This window comes from Littorina saxatilis, linkage group LG15 (assembly GCF_037325665.1).
Source record: "Littorina saxatilis isolate snail1 linkage group LG15, US_GU_Lsax_2.0, whole genome shotgun sequence".
Taxonomy (NCBI): domain Eukaryota; kingdom Metazoa; phylum Mollusca; class Gastropoda; order Littorinimorpha; family Littorinidae; genus Littorina; species Littorina saxatilis.
This window is the reverse complement of record NC_090259.1, coordinates 17,454,939-17,472,686: the sequence shown is the minus strand read 5'-3', so window position 1 is coordinate 17,472,686 and position 17,748 is coordinate 17,454,939. Positions and strand designations below refer to the sequence as shown.

The window sequence follows — 17,748 nt, the reverse complement described above, 5'->3', positions numbered from 1 at the left end:
CACAGAAACACATGCACGCTCGCACACGTGCACACACATACACATACACACACAAACACACACACACAGAAAGACACACACACACACATGAATACTCACACCCACACCCACACACACATATGCACACACATCCCCTCCCACACACACACTCTCACACACATTTATCACACACATACACATCCCCCCCCCCCCCACATACACACACACAACTACTCACAGAAAGCCATTCCTTATATTTGGACTGTGTGTTGAGGCTGTCGGCGTACTTGAGCGACTCCTGCTCAAACAAGTCGTGGAACCCTTCCCCAGAATTCAGCAGCTCCAGTCGACCCTTGATAAACTGCAAGCAGAGGAGGATGAAACACGTGTTGTTGTTGAGCCTACCCACTCTTCAGTGTACACTCACTTACACAGGGCTACATGGAGTTGGAACAGAGAAAGTGACTTTGTAACCCTAACCTGAAGATTACCTGTATAGCTTCTTCTTCTTCTTCTGCGCTCGTGGGCTGAAACTCCCACATACACTCGTGTTTTTGCACGAGCGGAATTTTACGTGTTTGACTGTTTTTACCCCGTGATTTAGGCAGCCATACGCCGCTTTCGGAGGAAGCATGCTGGGTGTTTTCGTGTTTCTATAACCCACCGAACTCTGACATGGATTACAGGATCTTTTCCGTGCGCACTTGGTCTTGCGCTTGCGTGTACACACGAAGGGGGAATAAGCCACTAGCAGGTCTGCACATAAGTTGACCTGGGAGATTGGAAAAATCTCCACACTTAACCCACCAGGCGGCCGCGGCCGGGATTCGAACCCTCGACCTTCCGATTAAGAGGCCGACGTCTTACCATCCCGCCACAGCGCCCGTCACCTGTATAACACTTTTTAATCATCCCGCCATAGGCACCAGGGCTGAGGTGCACAAGAAAGTTACCAACCGGGTGGGAGCCAGTCGCGGTGTTGGATTGGTTGAAATGGAGATTTGTTGTGATTTCAACGAATCAGACACCGCCTTTTTTTCTTTCCCGTTTGGGTGGCACCCACTTTTGGTTCGTGCTCCTCGGCCCTGTATTCTGTCTTCAGAAGAAGGAACAAAGACTGATGTTCAAAGGTTCTTCCATGCACTCCCAGTAAAACTGCATATATCACTTTCAAAACAAAATTCTAATACTTGGACTAATAGGTTGAACTAATAAACAGACAGAACCGAGTACATTTTGACTATTTGCTAAATTTTTCTCATTTGTGAAAATGCTAATGGAGAATTCCAATCAGAATGGCGACAATTGTTTGAAAACAATCAAATTATATTCTCACCAATCAACTGACACCTTCTTCCCAGTGGGGATATATTAAGACATGGACAACACTTCCACTTGGTACCAAAATAAATTTGAAAAAATACTACAGACACCAAAGCTTTTCATTTACCTCGTCAAAGATCTGCAGTTGTAGCATGCTCTCCAGAAAGGTTTGCATGGACTGGGACGGCCGGGACACTACAAATGCGTCTTTGTCAAATGTGATTGGATGGTCACTTCGAAATCTGAGGGCATCTCGATACCCACCTGAGAAAAAGAAGAGCAAGATCAACATAACCGGTAAACATGGCATTACCATTTTGAAAACCGGCTAGTGGTAAGGCGTCCGCCCCGTGATCGGGAGGTCGTGGGTTCGAACCCCGGCCGGTTCATACCTAAGACTTTAAAACTGGCAATCTAGTGGCTGCTCCGCCTGGCGTCTGGCATTATGGGGTTAGTGCTAGGACTTGTTGGTCCGGTGTCAGAATAATGTGACTGGGTGAGACATGGAGCCTGTGCTGCGACTTCTGTCTTGTGTGTGGCGCACGTTATATGTCAAAGCAGCACCGCCCTGATATGGCCCTTCGTGGTCGGCTGGACGTTAAGCAAACAAACAAGCAAACCATTTTCAAACCTCTATTTCAGTGAACCTGGAACAAACTTTTGACAACAGCAAACTTCATCCTCACACAAAATGCTGCATTTTTGCTACAGTGTAACCCCCCTTTTAATGCTGTTCGGGCGAGGCATCGTGTCACGAATTATCCGGCAATGATAACCACTCGTGGGCACACAATAACAATGTGTTGGATCTACCTTGCAGGGACACTTTATTTGTACACATTACTGCTACACAAACACAGCTTTTGTTACTAAATATATAGTTTTGTTTGCCGGTAATTGCAACTAGAATCTCAGAGGAGGTCGTGGTGTCACACATTTTGGCCTCGACCAAACAAGACATTTTTGCATTGAATTAAATAATGAAAAATATTTTTTTTAAACTACTTGAACACAATTTCATCCTGTCATGAGCCTGGAACCAGAAATGCTCACAACAGTAGAAATGGTTGGTTATTGAGCGCGAGACTTGCAGTTTAACTTCCGTGTCTGTCAAATTGTCAATGCCTTGACCGAACATGGTTTTGGACGTACTTTGTCGCTCCATATTAGGGAAACCAACAAGTTTCTTTGAGCTTTTTGTCCACTTATAGTTTTATCACACCCAATTATATTGCACATAACGTTTTGAACGATTTTCTTTGAACTTTATTTTTCAATGACTATGTGAGAATGTCATGCTTTTGGACCATGACCTATAAAGAAGACTTGGACTTTGATTTTGAAACGTTGGCAAGCTATCCGTTTGGGATAAGTGTCAACAATAAACACAGGTACACACCTATCAATCTGACGAGAGCCTGCAGAAAAGCTCTGGAGATGGCGTCACCAGATTGCATCATGGACGTCTGCACTTTCTGCGTCTTCAGGTGGCGCTTCAGGTACGATGACTGCAAAGTTAAGAGCATGCAAGTCAGAAGGGAGCATTACACAATCCATGGGCTGGTTCATGTCAGTGGTGTAACTCCCCTAAGTTTTGGGAGAGGTATAGGAATACCTTTTATCGTACAAAACACTCAGACACAATCAACCACTCTTACTCTAATCACTGACTCCACACCCAGGCAACATTCAAACCAAAGTTTATTATTTACACACACGACATCACCGCATTCACATTCACACCCAATCACAATCGCTCAAAATCAAAGATAGATGAAGTAGGAAGAATTATCTTAAAGTTTAACAAAACAAATTGGCTATAAGAATTTATAACTTGATACTAAAAGAACTGTAAATATCCCTAAATATTACCACCTACCACCTTAATTCCCTGATCCCGAAAAGTCAAGAAGTCTCTTTATAAATCTATCTCAACTCAAAATCCGCTTATCTTCACCTACAGTAATCAATTAACCCTGTTATTTATTAACTAACTATTATTTCTAACTTACATTTACACTAATACCTCGTGATAGGGACTACCTACGTTTATTGCTACACTGCCTTCAACCTTGATGCATACGATCAACGCCAAACGCAGCTACACATGAAACCAGTAGGCCCAGCCACCAATAATACTAATTAACTTAACTTTAAATAACAAGACTCTCAATTATCTTCCACTTATTTCAACACAATAAATGGTACGAACATTAAGTCATCACTAACACACTCAAATTAATCCACAATGTAACAACCTTACTTCATAGCAACAAATTACAATATCACTACATAATTTTCTCTTCGCGCGTAATGATCATGACGTTTCACAACCAAGTCCAGTTCACATCTCGCCGATCCACAAAAATCAACGTCGCTCAAAACAAAACATAAAAAAATAAAGACACTCCAGATTAGTCCCGTTGAATCTTCCACTTATTTCAACACAATAAATGGTACGAACATTAATTCATCAATAACACATTCACATTAATTCACCACGTAACAACCTTACTTCATAGCAACAAATTACAATATCACTACATAATTTTCTCTTCGCGCGTAATGATCATGACGTTTCACAACCAAGTCCAATTCACATCTCGCCGATCCACAAAAATCAACGTCGCTCAAAACAAAACATAAAAAATAAAGACACTCCAGATTAGTCCCGTTGAATCTTCCACTTGCACAATCTTTATGTCTTTAATATGTTTAAATTCACTTATAGGTCACAATGCTTAGTGAAGCCACAGCTGCATAACTCGAGGCACACAGATGCCATAATATATTCTTGTGCCCATACTGCTCGTGGCAATAGAATGCCAGCACCTTCCACCACTTTACTCACTGACGGTGGGCCACCTCACCTCCACAGCTCACACTTGCGACACACCGGTGGTCAAACACTCCACCAACAACACGCCTTCCTCCCGGGTAACGAGTCGGAAGCATCTTTCTCCCGGAAACTCATGCTGTCTCCTGTGTCGTTCGTCTCTCCTGGCTTGGACTCGCCCACAGCCACGCTTCTATGCTTGAACGCTGTTGTAGGAACAAAGCCAAGTATAACTACTTGTTCCCCAACAATACTTCAATTATCTCCCCTTACCCACAAAGTCCACAAATTAACTCTCCTAACAACAATATCTCCTTCATTAGACTTCCCATAATTATCAATACTCATCAACTTTCAAAGTCCCCTCTTTACTTAATTACTCATTAATTACCATAATTAACTACTTAATTAACCACCCTGGCCATCTCGTCAAAGTTACCATTTAACTTTAACCACAACATCATTATCAAAATACCAGAGTCCCAACATGACCAATTATGTAATAATTCTTACAATTTTCACTCCCTTAAATACCTAATTATAGTCTTTACTTTTATACAATTGTAAAGACACCATCATCAATATAAATGTACAAAGTATTTACAACTCCCATTTCACAAAGTCAATACAACATGGCTGCCCCCATAATCAACAATTCCTATTTCATTATTTGACCCAACCATTTACAAGCAGCCCCTTCACAAACAACGCCACTTCTCTTACCCCTTATGAATTTAAGTCATATTACATAGTGGCACCTCGTTCTTTCCTCTTTCTCTAACCGTGATGACGTCACATATTTACAACCAACCCCCCGTCTTCTGTCTTGACAGAGAACTCCCGTTTAAAACCTCCCGTACCTCGTCTCCAAATTTCCGCACTAACAACTACTACACGACTATTCTCTGGAATTAACGCTCTCTACCTTAAATACACCCTCCAGAAAAATAAATCCTTCCCACACATGAGTTCACTCGCAGTAACTGCTGACACCTCTTTTCTTCTTTCCACCAGCCAACTCGCTCTCCCCACTTCTTGTGCTTGAGCCATTTCAGCACAGGTCCTTTGTGCCAAGGGGACTCCATTTATCTTCAAATTTAGATTCCCTCTCTCGTCCTTCCTACTTCTTGCACAATGAAAAACTGTCCACCCCCTTTCCCTTGTTTCCCATTTTCCCTCTCCCCTTTCTACCCCCGACACCCTACACATAAAATGACACCAACCCAGGAAACTAAAAAACTAAAACTCTCTCATACACAAACACTACCGAACCAACAAATTTTGACCCTGAGCACGGAAGGAGAGAAAAACTACAGAATTTCAACACACCTTGCCGTTCGAGGACTGACCACCCGTAGAACCCTTGAAGCCACACCAAGACAGCTGGAACACAACTTGTCTCCGGGGTCGAATAAAACATCAACACGCCGGTCGGCCGGATAGAGCATTCACATCAACCATCCGTTCTCTTCACAGTTTTACACAGCAGTGACCTTCGAGCCTGTGACTCGTTCACGCATCACGCAACCCCACGTGCGTGAATACACTCCCGCGATTGGCTGTCCATAGCCACGGACACACACCGAGTCACTGTATAGGCACCCATCTGAGCCAAAACCGCACGAAACCCAACTCATGCACGAATTACAAATAATTCATGGCTGGACTTGGGCAGAGTTTGTGACAAACCCCCCACCCAAGTACAAAACACCCTGTATTGAACCAAAAATCACACACCTCTGCCCAATGCCAGGAATCCTAAAACGTGTAATCCAACCACAACTCCCCCTGAACTAAAACACTACCCAACTCTACTGACATCCATGGACTTGCAAAAAATGATCCAGCCCACCAAAATCAGTCCATTTTGATGGTTCAATGCTTCCCACATCTGGTTACTCTTCTGAGCGACTGAGCAAGTCGGCCCCCACGTTGTCTCTTCCAGGAATCGCCTGGATGGTATACATGTAGGGTTGCAGAGCCAACGCCCACCGCATCAACCTCTTGTTAGTCGCCTTCAAACCCTCCAGGTACTCCAAGGGTTTGTGGTCGGACTGGATGCAGAAAGGTTTTCCGTAGAGGTACGGGCCAAACTTCCGCACCCCCCACACCACCGCCAAGCACTCGCGCTCGATGGTACTGTAGTTACGCTCTGCTGGCAGCAACTTTTTGCTCGCACAGGCCACCATCTGCATCCCGTTCCCCTGGTCTTGGAGTAGCATCGCCCCCAACCCAACACCGGATGCATCTGTGCGAAGAGTGAAAGGCACGGAGAAATCCGGCAGCTTGCACACCGGCTCTGTGGATAACTTCACTTTCAGCGTATCAAGGGCCACCTGCATAGGCTTCGTCCATATGACCTTGTTGGGCTGTGACTTCTTGGTTGCGTCTGTCAGCGGAAGTGCAATGTCAGCAAAACCCGGCACAAATCGACGGTAGAATCCGGCTAGTCCTAGGAAGGATCGGATCTGCCGCTTTGTTGTTGGCCTGGGCATCTTCGCTATCTTGTCCATCTTCCCTTCCTCGGGTTGAATCATTCCATTTCCCACCATGTGTCCCAGGTACTCCAGTCGTCTAAACCCCAAGTAACACTTGGATGGTCGAGCTGACAACGATGCTTCCTGCAGCCGCTGGAATAAAGCTCTGAGACACTCCAAATGACGCTCCACGGTTTCAGTTGCCACCAATATGTCGTCAATGAAATTGTCGATCTCGATCATGTCGAGAGGGCTCAACAGACTCCTCATCATCCTTGAAAAGATGGCTCCTGACGTCTTCAACCCAAACGGCATCACCGTCCACTGGTAACACCCCTGCGGTGTTGTGAATGCGGTCTTGGGCTTGTCTTCTGCCGCCATAGGGATCTGCCAGTATCCCTTTGCCAGATCTATCTTGGATAGATATTTCGCCTTGCTGAGCTTGGCGAACATGGCCTCCATGTTTGGCATAGGTTCGGCGTCAAACTCCACTATCTTGTTCAAACGGCGGTAGTCGGAGCAGAACCTCTTTTTTCCGTCTTTCTTCTCCACGATCACGATTGGAGAGCTGTATGGGGACACCGACGGTTCAATGACCCCCATCTTCAACATCGCGTCGACTTCTTTGGCGATAATGTCCCGCGTCGTGAATGGCAAGGGGAACTGACGGACCCTAACTGGTTCGTCATGCGCCAACCGCATGCTACACTCTGCCAGCGAAGTCCTCCGTGGCAGATCAGTGATGACATCCTTGTTGTCCTTGAGGATTTCCTTGATCCCTATATGCAGTTCTGGCGTCTCTGGATCCAAGTGCACATCCTCGATCGTTTCCTCTGACGTCAGGGGTATCAACGGAATGTCTTCGTGAGATGACTGCACTGTTTCCCACTCCTCCCCTTCATCCACCACACACACCGTTGCTATCGCTGCAGGCCGCTCCACATACTTCTTCAGCATGTTGGCGTGGAACAATTTCTGCTTGGGCCCTATCCTGATGCGGTAGTCACACTCGCCCACTCTTTCCTCCACGACGTAGGGTCCTCGCCAAGCCATCTCCAACTTGTTTTTCTTGAGAGGCAGGAGTAGAAGAGCGCGATCTCCAGCCTCGAAGGTCCGGCGTTTGGTCCCGCGGTCGTAGTGCTTCTTCTGGCGCACTGCTTCCTCACACAGATGTTCCCTAGCAATTTTGCATGTTTCCTCTATTCGGTCCCGGAGGTTTAACACGTACTCGGACGCAGTCTGCGCTTCCTTCCCATCTTCTCCTTCTTTTGTCCAGAGATCCCTCAAGATGGCCATGGGTCCCCTCACCGTACGGCCGTACAGCAACTCAAATGGGGAGAACCCAGTACTTTCCTGCGGAACCTCCCTGTATGCGAACAAGACACCTGGGATAAACCGATCCCATGTCTTGGGGTCCTCCACACACAATTTCTTGATCATGGCTTTCAATGTGCCATTAAACCTTTCAACCAAGCCGTTGCATTGCGCATGGTACGGCGTAGTGGTTCGTCCCTTGACGGCGAGCAACCGGTGAACTTCTCGCATGACGGCCCCGGTGAACTGTCCACCCTGGTCCGACAGGACCTCCTTGGGTATTCCCAACCTCGTCCACATTGTCCACAGCGCTTCGGCCACCTTCTCTGCCTCGATGGACTTAAGTGCCACAGCCTCGGGGTAGCGCGTCGCATAGTCCACCATCACCAGGATGAATCTCGCCCCACTGTCAGCTGCCGGCTTGATCGGCCCCACCAAATCCACCGCCACCTTCTCAAATGGAACATTGGGCAGAGGCATTTGCCCAAGCGGCACTTTGGCAACTCGTCCCTTCGGCGTGACTTTTTGGCATCGGTCGCAGGACTGACAGTATCGTCGCACGTCTTCGCACAGGCCTGGCCAATAAAAATCTGCCCATAGACGTTCGCGGGTCTTCTTGGTGCCCAGATGTCCTGCCATGGGTGTGTCGTGGGCGAACTTGAGTAGTCCTTTCCTCAAGGATCTGGGAACGCATATTTGTGAACACTCCAATTTCTTCTCCCGATAAACCCTCTTGAGTATCCCACGAGACATCTTGAACTCCACCATGCCCTTTCCTGCTTGTATCTGTTTCCCTTCCTTCGCCAGTCGTTTTGCGCGCACTAGTGTTTCATCTTCCTGTTGCAAGACTTTCAGCTGATCCGGAGTCACTTGCAGCCCTTCAATCTGCACCACCACCACCGGTTTCACCGGCCGTGTACCTGCTTCAGCCTGTGCTCTGGTTGTCACTGCCGCACACAACGCCCGTCTGGGATACATCGATACTTCCACCCAGTCTCCGCTCGTAAGCTGGGCCAGGTTTCCCAGAAAAATGTCAGGCCTGATGTTGTCGTTCACGATGGCAAGAATCCTCTCACAGATGTACGGCGATTCTACGTCAACCCATGCTAAGGGATACGTCTTTGTGCAGTCTAAGTCGGCAAACTCTACGTGCACTGTCCCGTTGGTGTAATCTTCAGGCCTAACAAATGCAGCCTTTACCATGGTCTTGTCTGCCCCTGAATCACGTAGACTGATTGCGTCTCTCCCGTTAACCTTGCACCTTCCCATCGGCCGAAATGGAATTTTCTCGCAGTCTTGGCACAACGGCTCTGACGGCTCGGAAGATCTCGTCTGGTCATCTTGCTCGGTCGTCATGCAGGCGTTCGCGGTACACTCCCTGGCAATGTGTCCCGTCTTCTTGCACCTATGACATATCACCCGATTGTTGTATTCCCGATTCCAGTTCGTCTTTTTGTTCCTGCTGCCCTCTACTGGCCTCACTTGGCCCTCTGACTGCTCTGCCTGTTCCTCCGATCCCCCTCCGGTCTTGGTACCCCCGTTGCTTGTAGTCTTCTCCTTTTTCTTTTCCTCCTCGTCCATTTGGCCCCCGATGTTACGTTTTGCGTTGAACAATCTGGCGTCCCGTTTTGATTCCAAGTGAGTGAACGCTAACACCGCCGCTTCCTTGGCTGTAGCTGGCTTTTTATCGCTGACGTACTGGAACAGCTCACCCCGGAAATTTGACATCAACTGTTCTCTCAGGATCAGGTCATACAGCCGGTCATAGTCTCCCGCACACTGTGACATCGCTATCCATTGATCCAACAGGGTCTGCAGCCGACGACTAAACTGTACAAAGTTCTCGTCCCCTTGCTTTGTGATGTTTCTGAATTCCCGGCGATAGTGTTCTGGAGTATGATGGAACTCTTCTAACAGCGCAACCTTGAGCATATCGTAGTCGCTGGCATCCTCGGGAGTCATCCGTAGATATGCTCTCTCTGCGCGACCCTTCAATTGGTCTGCTAATCGACCTGCCCATGTCGCCCTGCTCCACCTGTGTGTTGTCGCTGTTCGCTCGAAGTGGAGGAGGTAGTCGTCAATGTTGACAGAGTCATCACAGAAGGACATCTTTACCCGGTATTTGTCAAAACTCGGTTCTCTCTCAGTCCCCCCTGTGCGCAGAGCTAACTCCTCTTTCCACCTCGCCTCACTTGCTTGCAGTTCCTCTTCCCGTATGCGACGCTCCTCCTGGCGTCGCTCTGCCTCATCTCTGCGCCGGACTTCTTCCTCTTGTCGTCGGGCTTCTTCTTTCCTTTCTTGGAACTCCCGTTCCTCTCTCCTTTGGGCCGCCTCATCCTTGCGTCGGGCTTCTTCTTCCTTGCGTCGAGCTTCTTCTTCCTTGCGTCGAGCTTCTTCTTTCTTTTCTTGAAGTTCACGTTCTTCTTTACGTCGGGCTTCTTCTTCCTTGCGTCGAGCTTCTTCTTTCTTTTCCTGAAGTTCACGTTCTTCTTTACGTCGGGCTTCTTCTTCCTTGCGTCGAGCTTCTTCTTCCTTGCGTCGAGCTTCTTCTTTCTTTTCCTGAAGTTCACGTTCCTCTTTACGTCGGGCTTCTTCTTCCTGGCGTCTGGCCTCTATTTCTTCCCTACGCTGGGCTGCTTCTGCTTGGCGTCGAGCTTCTTCTTTCTTCTCCTGAAGTTCTCGTTCCTCTTTGCGTTGTCGCCGCTCTTCCTTCCGCAACTTCGCCTGCGCCACTCTCTCCTCGACGATGGCCGCCTCCCTGCGCACTTGGGCCATCACAAACTGGGCCAACGTCGCCCCTTGCAAACCCAAGCTTTCACCCTGACTACGGAACCGTGCTAACTCCCTGTCTACCGACTCATCGTCAAACCCATTAGAACCTTGGACCATGATCGGCGACACTCCCCTTACAGCTTGACCCTCACCGTACCCCATCGCCAAACGCTGCGCCCCAACAGACCTCGTCCCCAACACTCCTGGCGTCCCCAAAGACCTCTCCACCCTCGGCGTAGAAACCGCACCCGGCATACCACCCGTAGCCAACAACGTCGCACCACCACTTGGTACAGTGAACCGAGGAGGGGTTACCACTAGGGATGCAGCCGCAGACGTCGCTGGAACCTTCTCCTCCATCCTAGCCGCCCGCCTCAACTGACGCTCATCCCGATCTGAATTCGACATCTCCTTGACAACCAACCTCACCTTGACCCCAATTCCAAAATTGATCGCCCACAACAAACACGGACAGAATAATACAAAGCAACAACCACAATAGAACTTACCCAAACAGCTAGCTGACAACCTTGGTAGAGTGAGATCCGAGTGATCAGTTCGGACCCCAGGTGTGCTCAAACTCACTCGTTCTCTCTCCTTCCTCTACCGGGTCAAAATAGCCACCCAGGCTTAAAGCCTTTAAGTCGCCCGCCAACCGCCCACGCTAGTCCTCATTCATACCCTTTCACAACTGATTCACACGAGTCACGGCCCTTACTTCCCGATGCTATCTAAACCCTTCCTAATCCCCGAAATGAAACTCCTATCCCACCGCTGCCACCATTGTAACTCCCCTAAGTTTTGGGAGAGGTATAGGAATACCTTTTATCGTACAAAACACTCAGACACAATCAACCACTCTTACTCTAATCACTGACTCCACACCCAGGCAACATTCAAACCAAAGTTTATTATTTACACACACGACATCACCGCATTCACATTCACACCCAATCACAATCGCTCAAAATCAAAGATAGATGAAGTAGGAAGAATTATCTTAAAGTTTAACAAAACAAATTGGCTATAAGAATTTATAACTTGATACTAAAAGAACTGTAAATATCCCTAAATATTACCACCTACCACCTTAATTCCCTGATCCCGAAAAGTCAAGAAGTCTCTTTATAAATCTATCTCAACTCAAAATCCGCTTATCTTCACCTACAGTAATCAATTAACCCTGTTATTTATTAACTAACTATTATTTCTAACTTACATTTACACTAATACCTCGTGATAGGGACTACCTACGTTTATTGCTACACTGCCTTCAACCTTGATGCATACGATCAACGCCAAACGCAGCTACACATGAAACCAGTAGGCCCAGCCACCAATAATACTAATTAACTTAACTTTAAATAACAAGACTCTCAATTATCTTCCACTTATTTCAACACAATAAATGGTACGAACATTAAGTCATCACTAACACACTCAAATTAATCCACAATGTAACAACCTTACTTCATAGCAACAAATTACAATATCACTACATAATTTTCTCTTCGCGCGTAATGATCATGACGTTTCACAACCAAGTCCAGTTCACATCTCGCCGATCCACAAAAATCAACGTCGCTCAAAACAAAACATAAAAAAATAAAGACACTCCAGATTAGTCCCGTTGAATCTTCCACTTATTTCAACACAATAAATGGTACGAACATTAATTCATCAATAACACATTCACATTAATTCACCACGTAACAACCTTACTTCATAGCAACAAATTACAATATCACTACATAATTTTCTCTTCGCGCGTAATGATCATGACGTTTCACAACCAAGTCCAGTTCACATCTCGCCGATCCACAAAAATCAACGTCGCTCAAAACAAAACATAAAAAATAAAGACACTCCAGATTAGTCCCGTTGAATCTTCCACTTGCACAATCTTTATGTCTTTAATATGTTTAAATTCACTTATAGGTCACAATGCTTAGTGAAGCCACAGCTGCATAACTCGAGGCACACAGATGCCATAATATATTCTTGTGCCCATACTGCTCGTGGCAATAGAATGCCAGCACCTTCCACCACTTTACTCACTGACGGTGGGCCACCTCACCTCCACAGCTCACACTTGCGACACACCGGTGGTCAAACACTCCACCAACAACACGCCTTCCTCCCGGGTAACGAGTCGGAAGCATCTTTCTCCCGGAAACTCATGCTGTCTCCTGTGTCGTTCGTCTCTCCTGGCTTGGACTCGCCCACAGCCACGCTTCTATGCTTGAACGCTGTTGTAGGAACAAAGCCAAGTATAACTACTTGTTCCCCAACAATACTTCAATTATCTCCCCTTACCCACAAAGTCCACAAATTAACTCTCCTAACAACAATATCTCCTTCATTAGACTTCCCATAATTATCAATACTCATCAACTTTCAAAGTCCCCTCTTTACTTAATTACTCATTAATTACCATAATTAACTACTTAATTAACCACCCTGGCCATCTCGTCAAAGTTACCATTTAACTTTAACCACAACATCATTATCAAAATACCAGAGTCCCAACATGACCAATTATGTAATAATTCTTACAATTTTCACTCCCTTAAATACCTAATTATAGTCTTTACTTTTATACAATTGTAAAGACACCATCATCAATATAAATGTACAAAGTATTTACAACTCCCATTTCACAAAGTCAATACAACATGGCTGCCCCCATAATCAACAATTCCTATTTCATTATTTGACCCAACCATTTACAAGCAGCCCCTTCACAAACAACGCCACTTCTCTTACCCCTTATGAATTTAAGTCATATTACATAGTGGCACCTCGTTCTTTCCTCTTTCTCTAACCGTGATGACGTCACATATTTACAACCAACCCCCCGTCTTCTGTCTTGACAGAGAACTCCCGTTTAAAACCTCCCGTACCTCGTCTCCAAATTTCCGCACTAACAACTACTACACGACTATTCTCTGGAATTAACGCTCTCTACCTTAAATACACCCTCCAGAAAAATAAATCCTTCCCACACATGAGTTCACTCGCAGTAACTGCTGACACCTCTTTTCTTCTTTCCACCAGCCAACTCGCTCTCCCCACTTCTTGTGCTTGAGCCATTTCAGCACAGGTCCTTTGTGCCAAGGGGACTCCATTTATCTTCAAATTTAGATTCCCTCTCTCGTCCTTCCTACTTCTTGCACAATGAAAAACTGTCCACCCCCTTTCCCTTGTTTCCCATTTTCCCTCTCCCCTTTCTACCCCCGACACCCTACACATAAAATGACACCAACCCAGGAAACTAAAAAACTAAAACTCTCTCATACACAAACACTACCGAACCAACAAATTTTGACCCTGAGCACGGAAGGAGAGAAAAACTACAGAATTTCAACACACCTTGCCGTTCGAGGACTGACCACCCGTAGAACCCTTGAAGCCACACCAAGACAGCTGGAACACAACTTGTCTCCGGGGTCGAATAAAACATCAACACGCCGGTCGGCCGGATAGAGCATTCACATCAACCATCCGTTCTCTTCACAGTTTTACACAGCAGTGACCTTCGAGCCTGTGACTCGTTCACGCATCACGCAACCCCACGTGCGTGAATACACTCCCGCGATTGGCTGTCCATAGCCACGGACACACACCGAGTCACTGTATAGGCACCCATCTGAGCCAAAACCGCACGAAACCCAACTCATGCACGAATTACAAATAATTCATGGCTGGACTTGGGCAGAGTTTGTGACAAGTGGTACAGTGGAACCCACTTTTTACGACCTCCACATTTCTGAGAAAATCAGGTCTTAAAAAGGAGGGAGTCTTAAAACTGAGGTAAAATTACAGGGGTTATGAACACAAATTCTGAGAAAACAAGGTCTTAAAAGGAGCGAATCTTAAATTGGGGGGGTCTTCAGAGGGGGGTTCCGCTGTACCCTACTTCTGAGACTGCAAAAAGAGTTGAGAAAAATCAGGTCTTCAAAAGAAAGGGAGCCTGAATTAAATGGCCACACACACACACACACACACTGTCACACACACACACACACACACACACACTGTCACACACACACACACACACACACACAGTCACACACACACACACACACACACACAGTCACACACACACACACTGTCACACACGCCATTTTTCTCCCCTTACTAACTCTCCAATACCCACCCCATCCCCCTTCCCCCGCCTCTTATTTGTTCCCTTGCCCAACTGCAATATACCCTGCCACCCACCTAACATTTAGGCAGCCATACACCGCTTTTGGGGGAAGTATGCTGGATTTTGTTCGTGTTTCTATAACATACCTAACTCTGACATGGATTACGGAATCTTTCCAGTGCACACTTGGTCTTGTGCTTGCGTGTACACACAAAGGGGGATGAGGCACTAGCACCTCTGCACATAAGTTGACCTGGCAGATGGGAAAAATCCCCAACCTTAAACCACCAAGAGCGGCCAGGATTCGAACCCACAACCTTCCTCTTGGGAGGCCGGAATCTTATCCACTAGGCCACTGCACCAGTCCTGAACCAAAAATAAAAAATTGTCTCTTTTTTTCCCCAAAATAAAATAAAACTCGAAAAAAAAACTGACCACATCCTCTGGTAGGGCCTCAAGGTCATCATACTGCGACCGGACTTCGTTCTTGTCCGCGTCCACGATAACAGCGTCTCCAATCTCCATCCTGTTTCTCTCTATTTTCTGATTGGACAATAACAAAAAGTAAACATTCCTGTGGTTACAAACACAAATGATGGACTGCTAACGATCCAAAATTTAGAGAAAAAAACTAGAATTGTAGATTATTGGAACGTTTAATTGTCGACAAAACAAAACGGTAACCTACAATAATTCTTGTTTTTACATTTAGTCAAGTTTTTAGTTTGATGCCGACAGATTGACTAAATATTTGTATATCGCTTCACGCCACTTAATGTTTGATTTTGTGGTTACAAACAGAAAATTGTGTGTTGCAAAAGCAGTGAATAGCTAAGCAAAGACTCATGGCGAATAGAACACATGCAAGGATGGAGGTCTACACATATGTGTATGCAATTACATGGAGGCAGCCAGCCAGCCAGCCAGCCAGCCAGCCAGACAGACAGATGCTCGTTTTCTCTCTTGTAATTTTCCTTCAGAAACGTCAAGAACAAAGACACAGTTGCACACATGTAGGGAATGGGGAGATGAAAATGAGTCATGGTTGATAACTGACCTCCATCAAAGAAGTATGAACACCTATCAGGTATGGCATCGGAGCACTGCACACACAAACTTGCACATAAGATACTTCATGTCTTCGAAATGAAATCGTTTACTTTATCAATACACACATAGAATATTGGAAATGAAAAGGCCAAGGACACAACAGAACACACTGTTGTCAATATCATTATCATTCATATTAATCATCTTAATCACAGACTAAACTACAGTCCAATAGTTTAAACTACCGTATTTGACGGATTACAAGACGCACCGTTTAATAAGCCGCACCCCCGACTTTAAAAAAAAAAATTGGGACGAGCCACGTATAGGCCGTGTCACTATATTAGCCGCCGTCGAAAAAAATATAATCAGATCGTGTCCAATCAATCAAAACAACCAGGCAAACGAAAGTACGGTATTTGGCGAAATTGGCTCCGAGAATAAACAAGTGAAACAAAGAAGAAAAGTGAAAAAGTTTGAAGAAAAATATCACACACACAATTTGTAACCAACACACACATGTAGTCCCGCCCGAAATAAGCTTTTTTTGGATGATTTACGACTTTTGCGCACATTTCGAGCAGATGAAAACACAACATGGTAGCTCTCGCTCTTCCAACTATCGTGAGATACAAAAAAACGGTATCTCGCGCGCGCGAGATCCTGATACATCCGGTGTTTCTCTGTACGCTATCTTGTCATGACGACTTGTTGACAAACGAAGATTCGCGAAAGAAAGAGAAAAGCGCCGAGTCTTGAGTAGAGAGCTAATAAAGTACCGGTAATCGCTAATCGAGCAAAATGAAAATCCGCGGCGACTTCCATTAGGTGAATGCTATTCAAGTTTTATAGGTAACGTTTTAGCCGCCTCTTTTTATAAGCCGCAATGCGATTTTTTTTTTTAAAGTCGCGGCTTGTAGTCCGTCAAATACGGTACAGTCCAATAGTTTAAACTACAGTCCAATAGTTTCAAGACAGATCTAGAAACTTGCAAGAGAACATAAAACACAGTATGCATCAAGTAATCAATGAATCAATCCATCAATCCTTAAATCTATCCTTAAATCAATCAATCCTTCAATCAATCAATCAATTGATCAATCCATCAATTTATCCTTAAATCAATCAATAGTTTCAAGACAGATCTATAAACTGCAAGAGAACATAAAACACAGTATGTACCAATCAATCAATCAATCAATCAATCAATCAATTAATCACCATTGGCGCATTAAATCTGAAAATGTCCCATCACAATGCCCTTCAGTGGGTCAAAGGGCGCCCCCCCCTCCCCCACCCCCCAACATAAAAGTTCCATGTACTTACGCCACGTAGTCTATGATGTTGGCGGGCAGAACAGGAATGAAAATATGTTGCCTGCAGGACAATGTCCAACAGAAGATCATTCATTTCATTTCATAATAATATAACATTTCTGCCATTCACTTAGAGGCACAGTAAGCCTCCTGTAAACCATCACTGATACTGTCAGGCTTTTACACACAGTACAAACACCCTTTCATTTAAACACTCACCACTTGAGAACATCCTAGGTGCCCTCCGTAAAAAGCGAGTAATTTTCAAAGAATTTATTTTTGCGTGGTTTATCTTACCCCTGAGCCATTGTGAACCCGTGTGATCCAGTTTCCCTTTTTCACAATGTAGTCGTCAGTTGGTAATTTGAATGCGACTCGATGTGAGCTTATCTGCAATAGCACGTTATTATATACCTCTGACTATGCACGAAACAAACGGCTGTGGTTCACAAGAACTCTAGCGATGGCTTTTGACTGTTCAGAGGAACTGGCGATAGGCATAAACCGTCGTCTGCTACGAGAACCACGACC

The 17,748-nt window shown here is 45.6% G+C and overlaps 1 protein-coding gene across 4 annotated transcripts in view; it reads right to left on the bottom strand.

Moving 5' to 3' along the window:
• LOC138948700 (DENN domain-containing protein 1B-like) overlaps positions 1-17,748 on the bottom strand; it is a 55,653-nt gene that overhangs the window by 21,357 nt on the left and 16,548 nt on the right. For all 4 annotated transcript variants that reach the window (XM_070320298.1, XM_070320300.1, XM_070320299.1 and 1 more), the window contains exons 10-15: positions 17,228-17,278; positions 15,909-15,954; positions 15,287-15,394; positions 2,702-2,810; positions 1,430-1,566; positions 218-340 (exon numbers count right to left, since the gene is read on the bottom strand). In XM_070320298.1, coding sequence (XP_070176399.1) covers positions 218-340; positions 1,430-1,566; positions 2,702-2,810; positions 15,287-15,394; positions 15,909-15,954; positions 17,228-17,278 — 574 coding nt within the window. The remainder of the gene's footprint in view (positions 1-217; positions 341-1,429; positions 1,567-2,701; positions 2,811-15,286; positions 15,395-15,908; positions 15,955-17,227; positions 17,279-17,748) is intronic.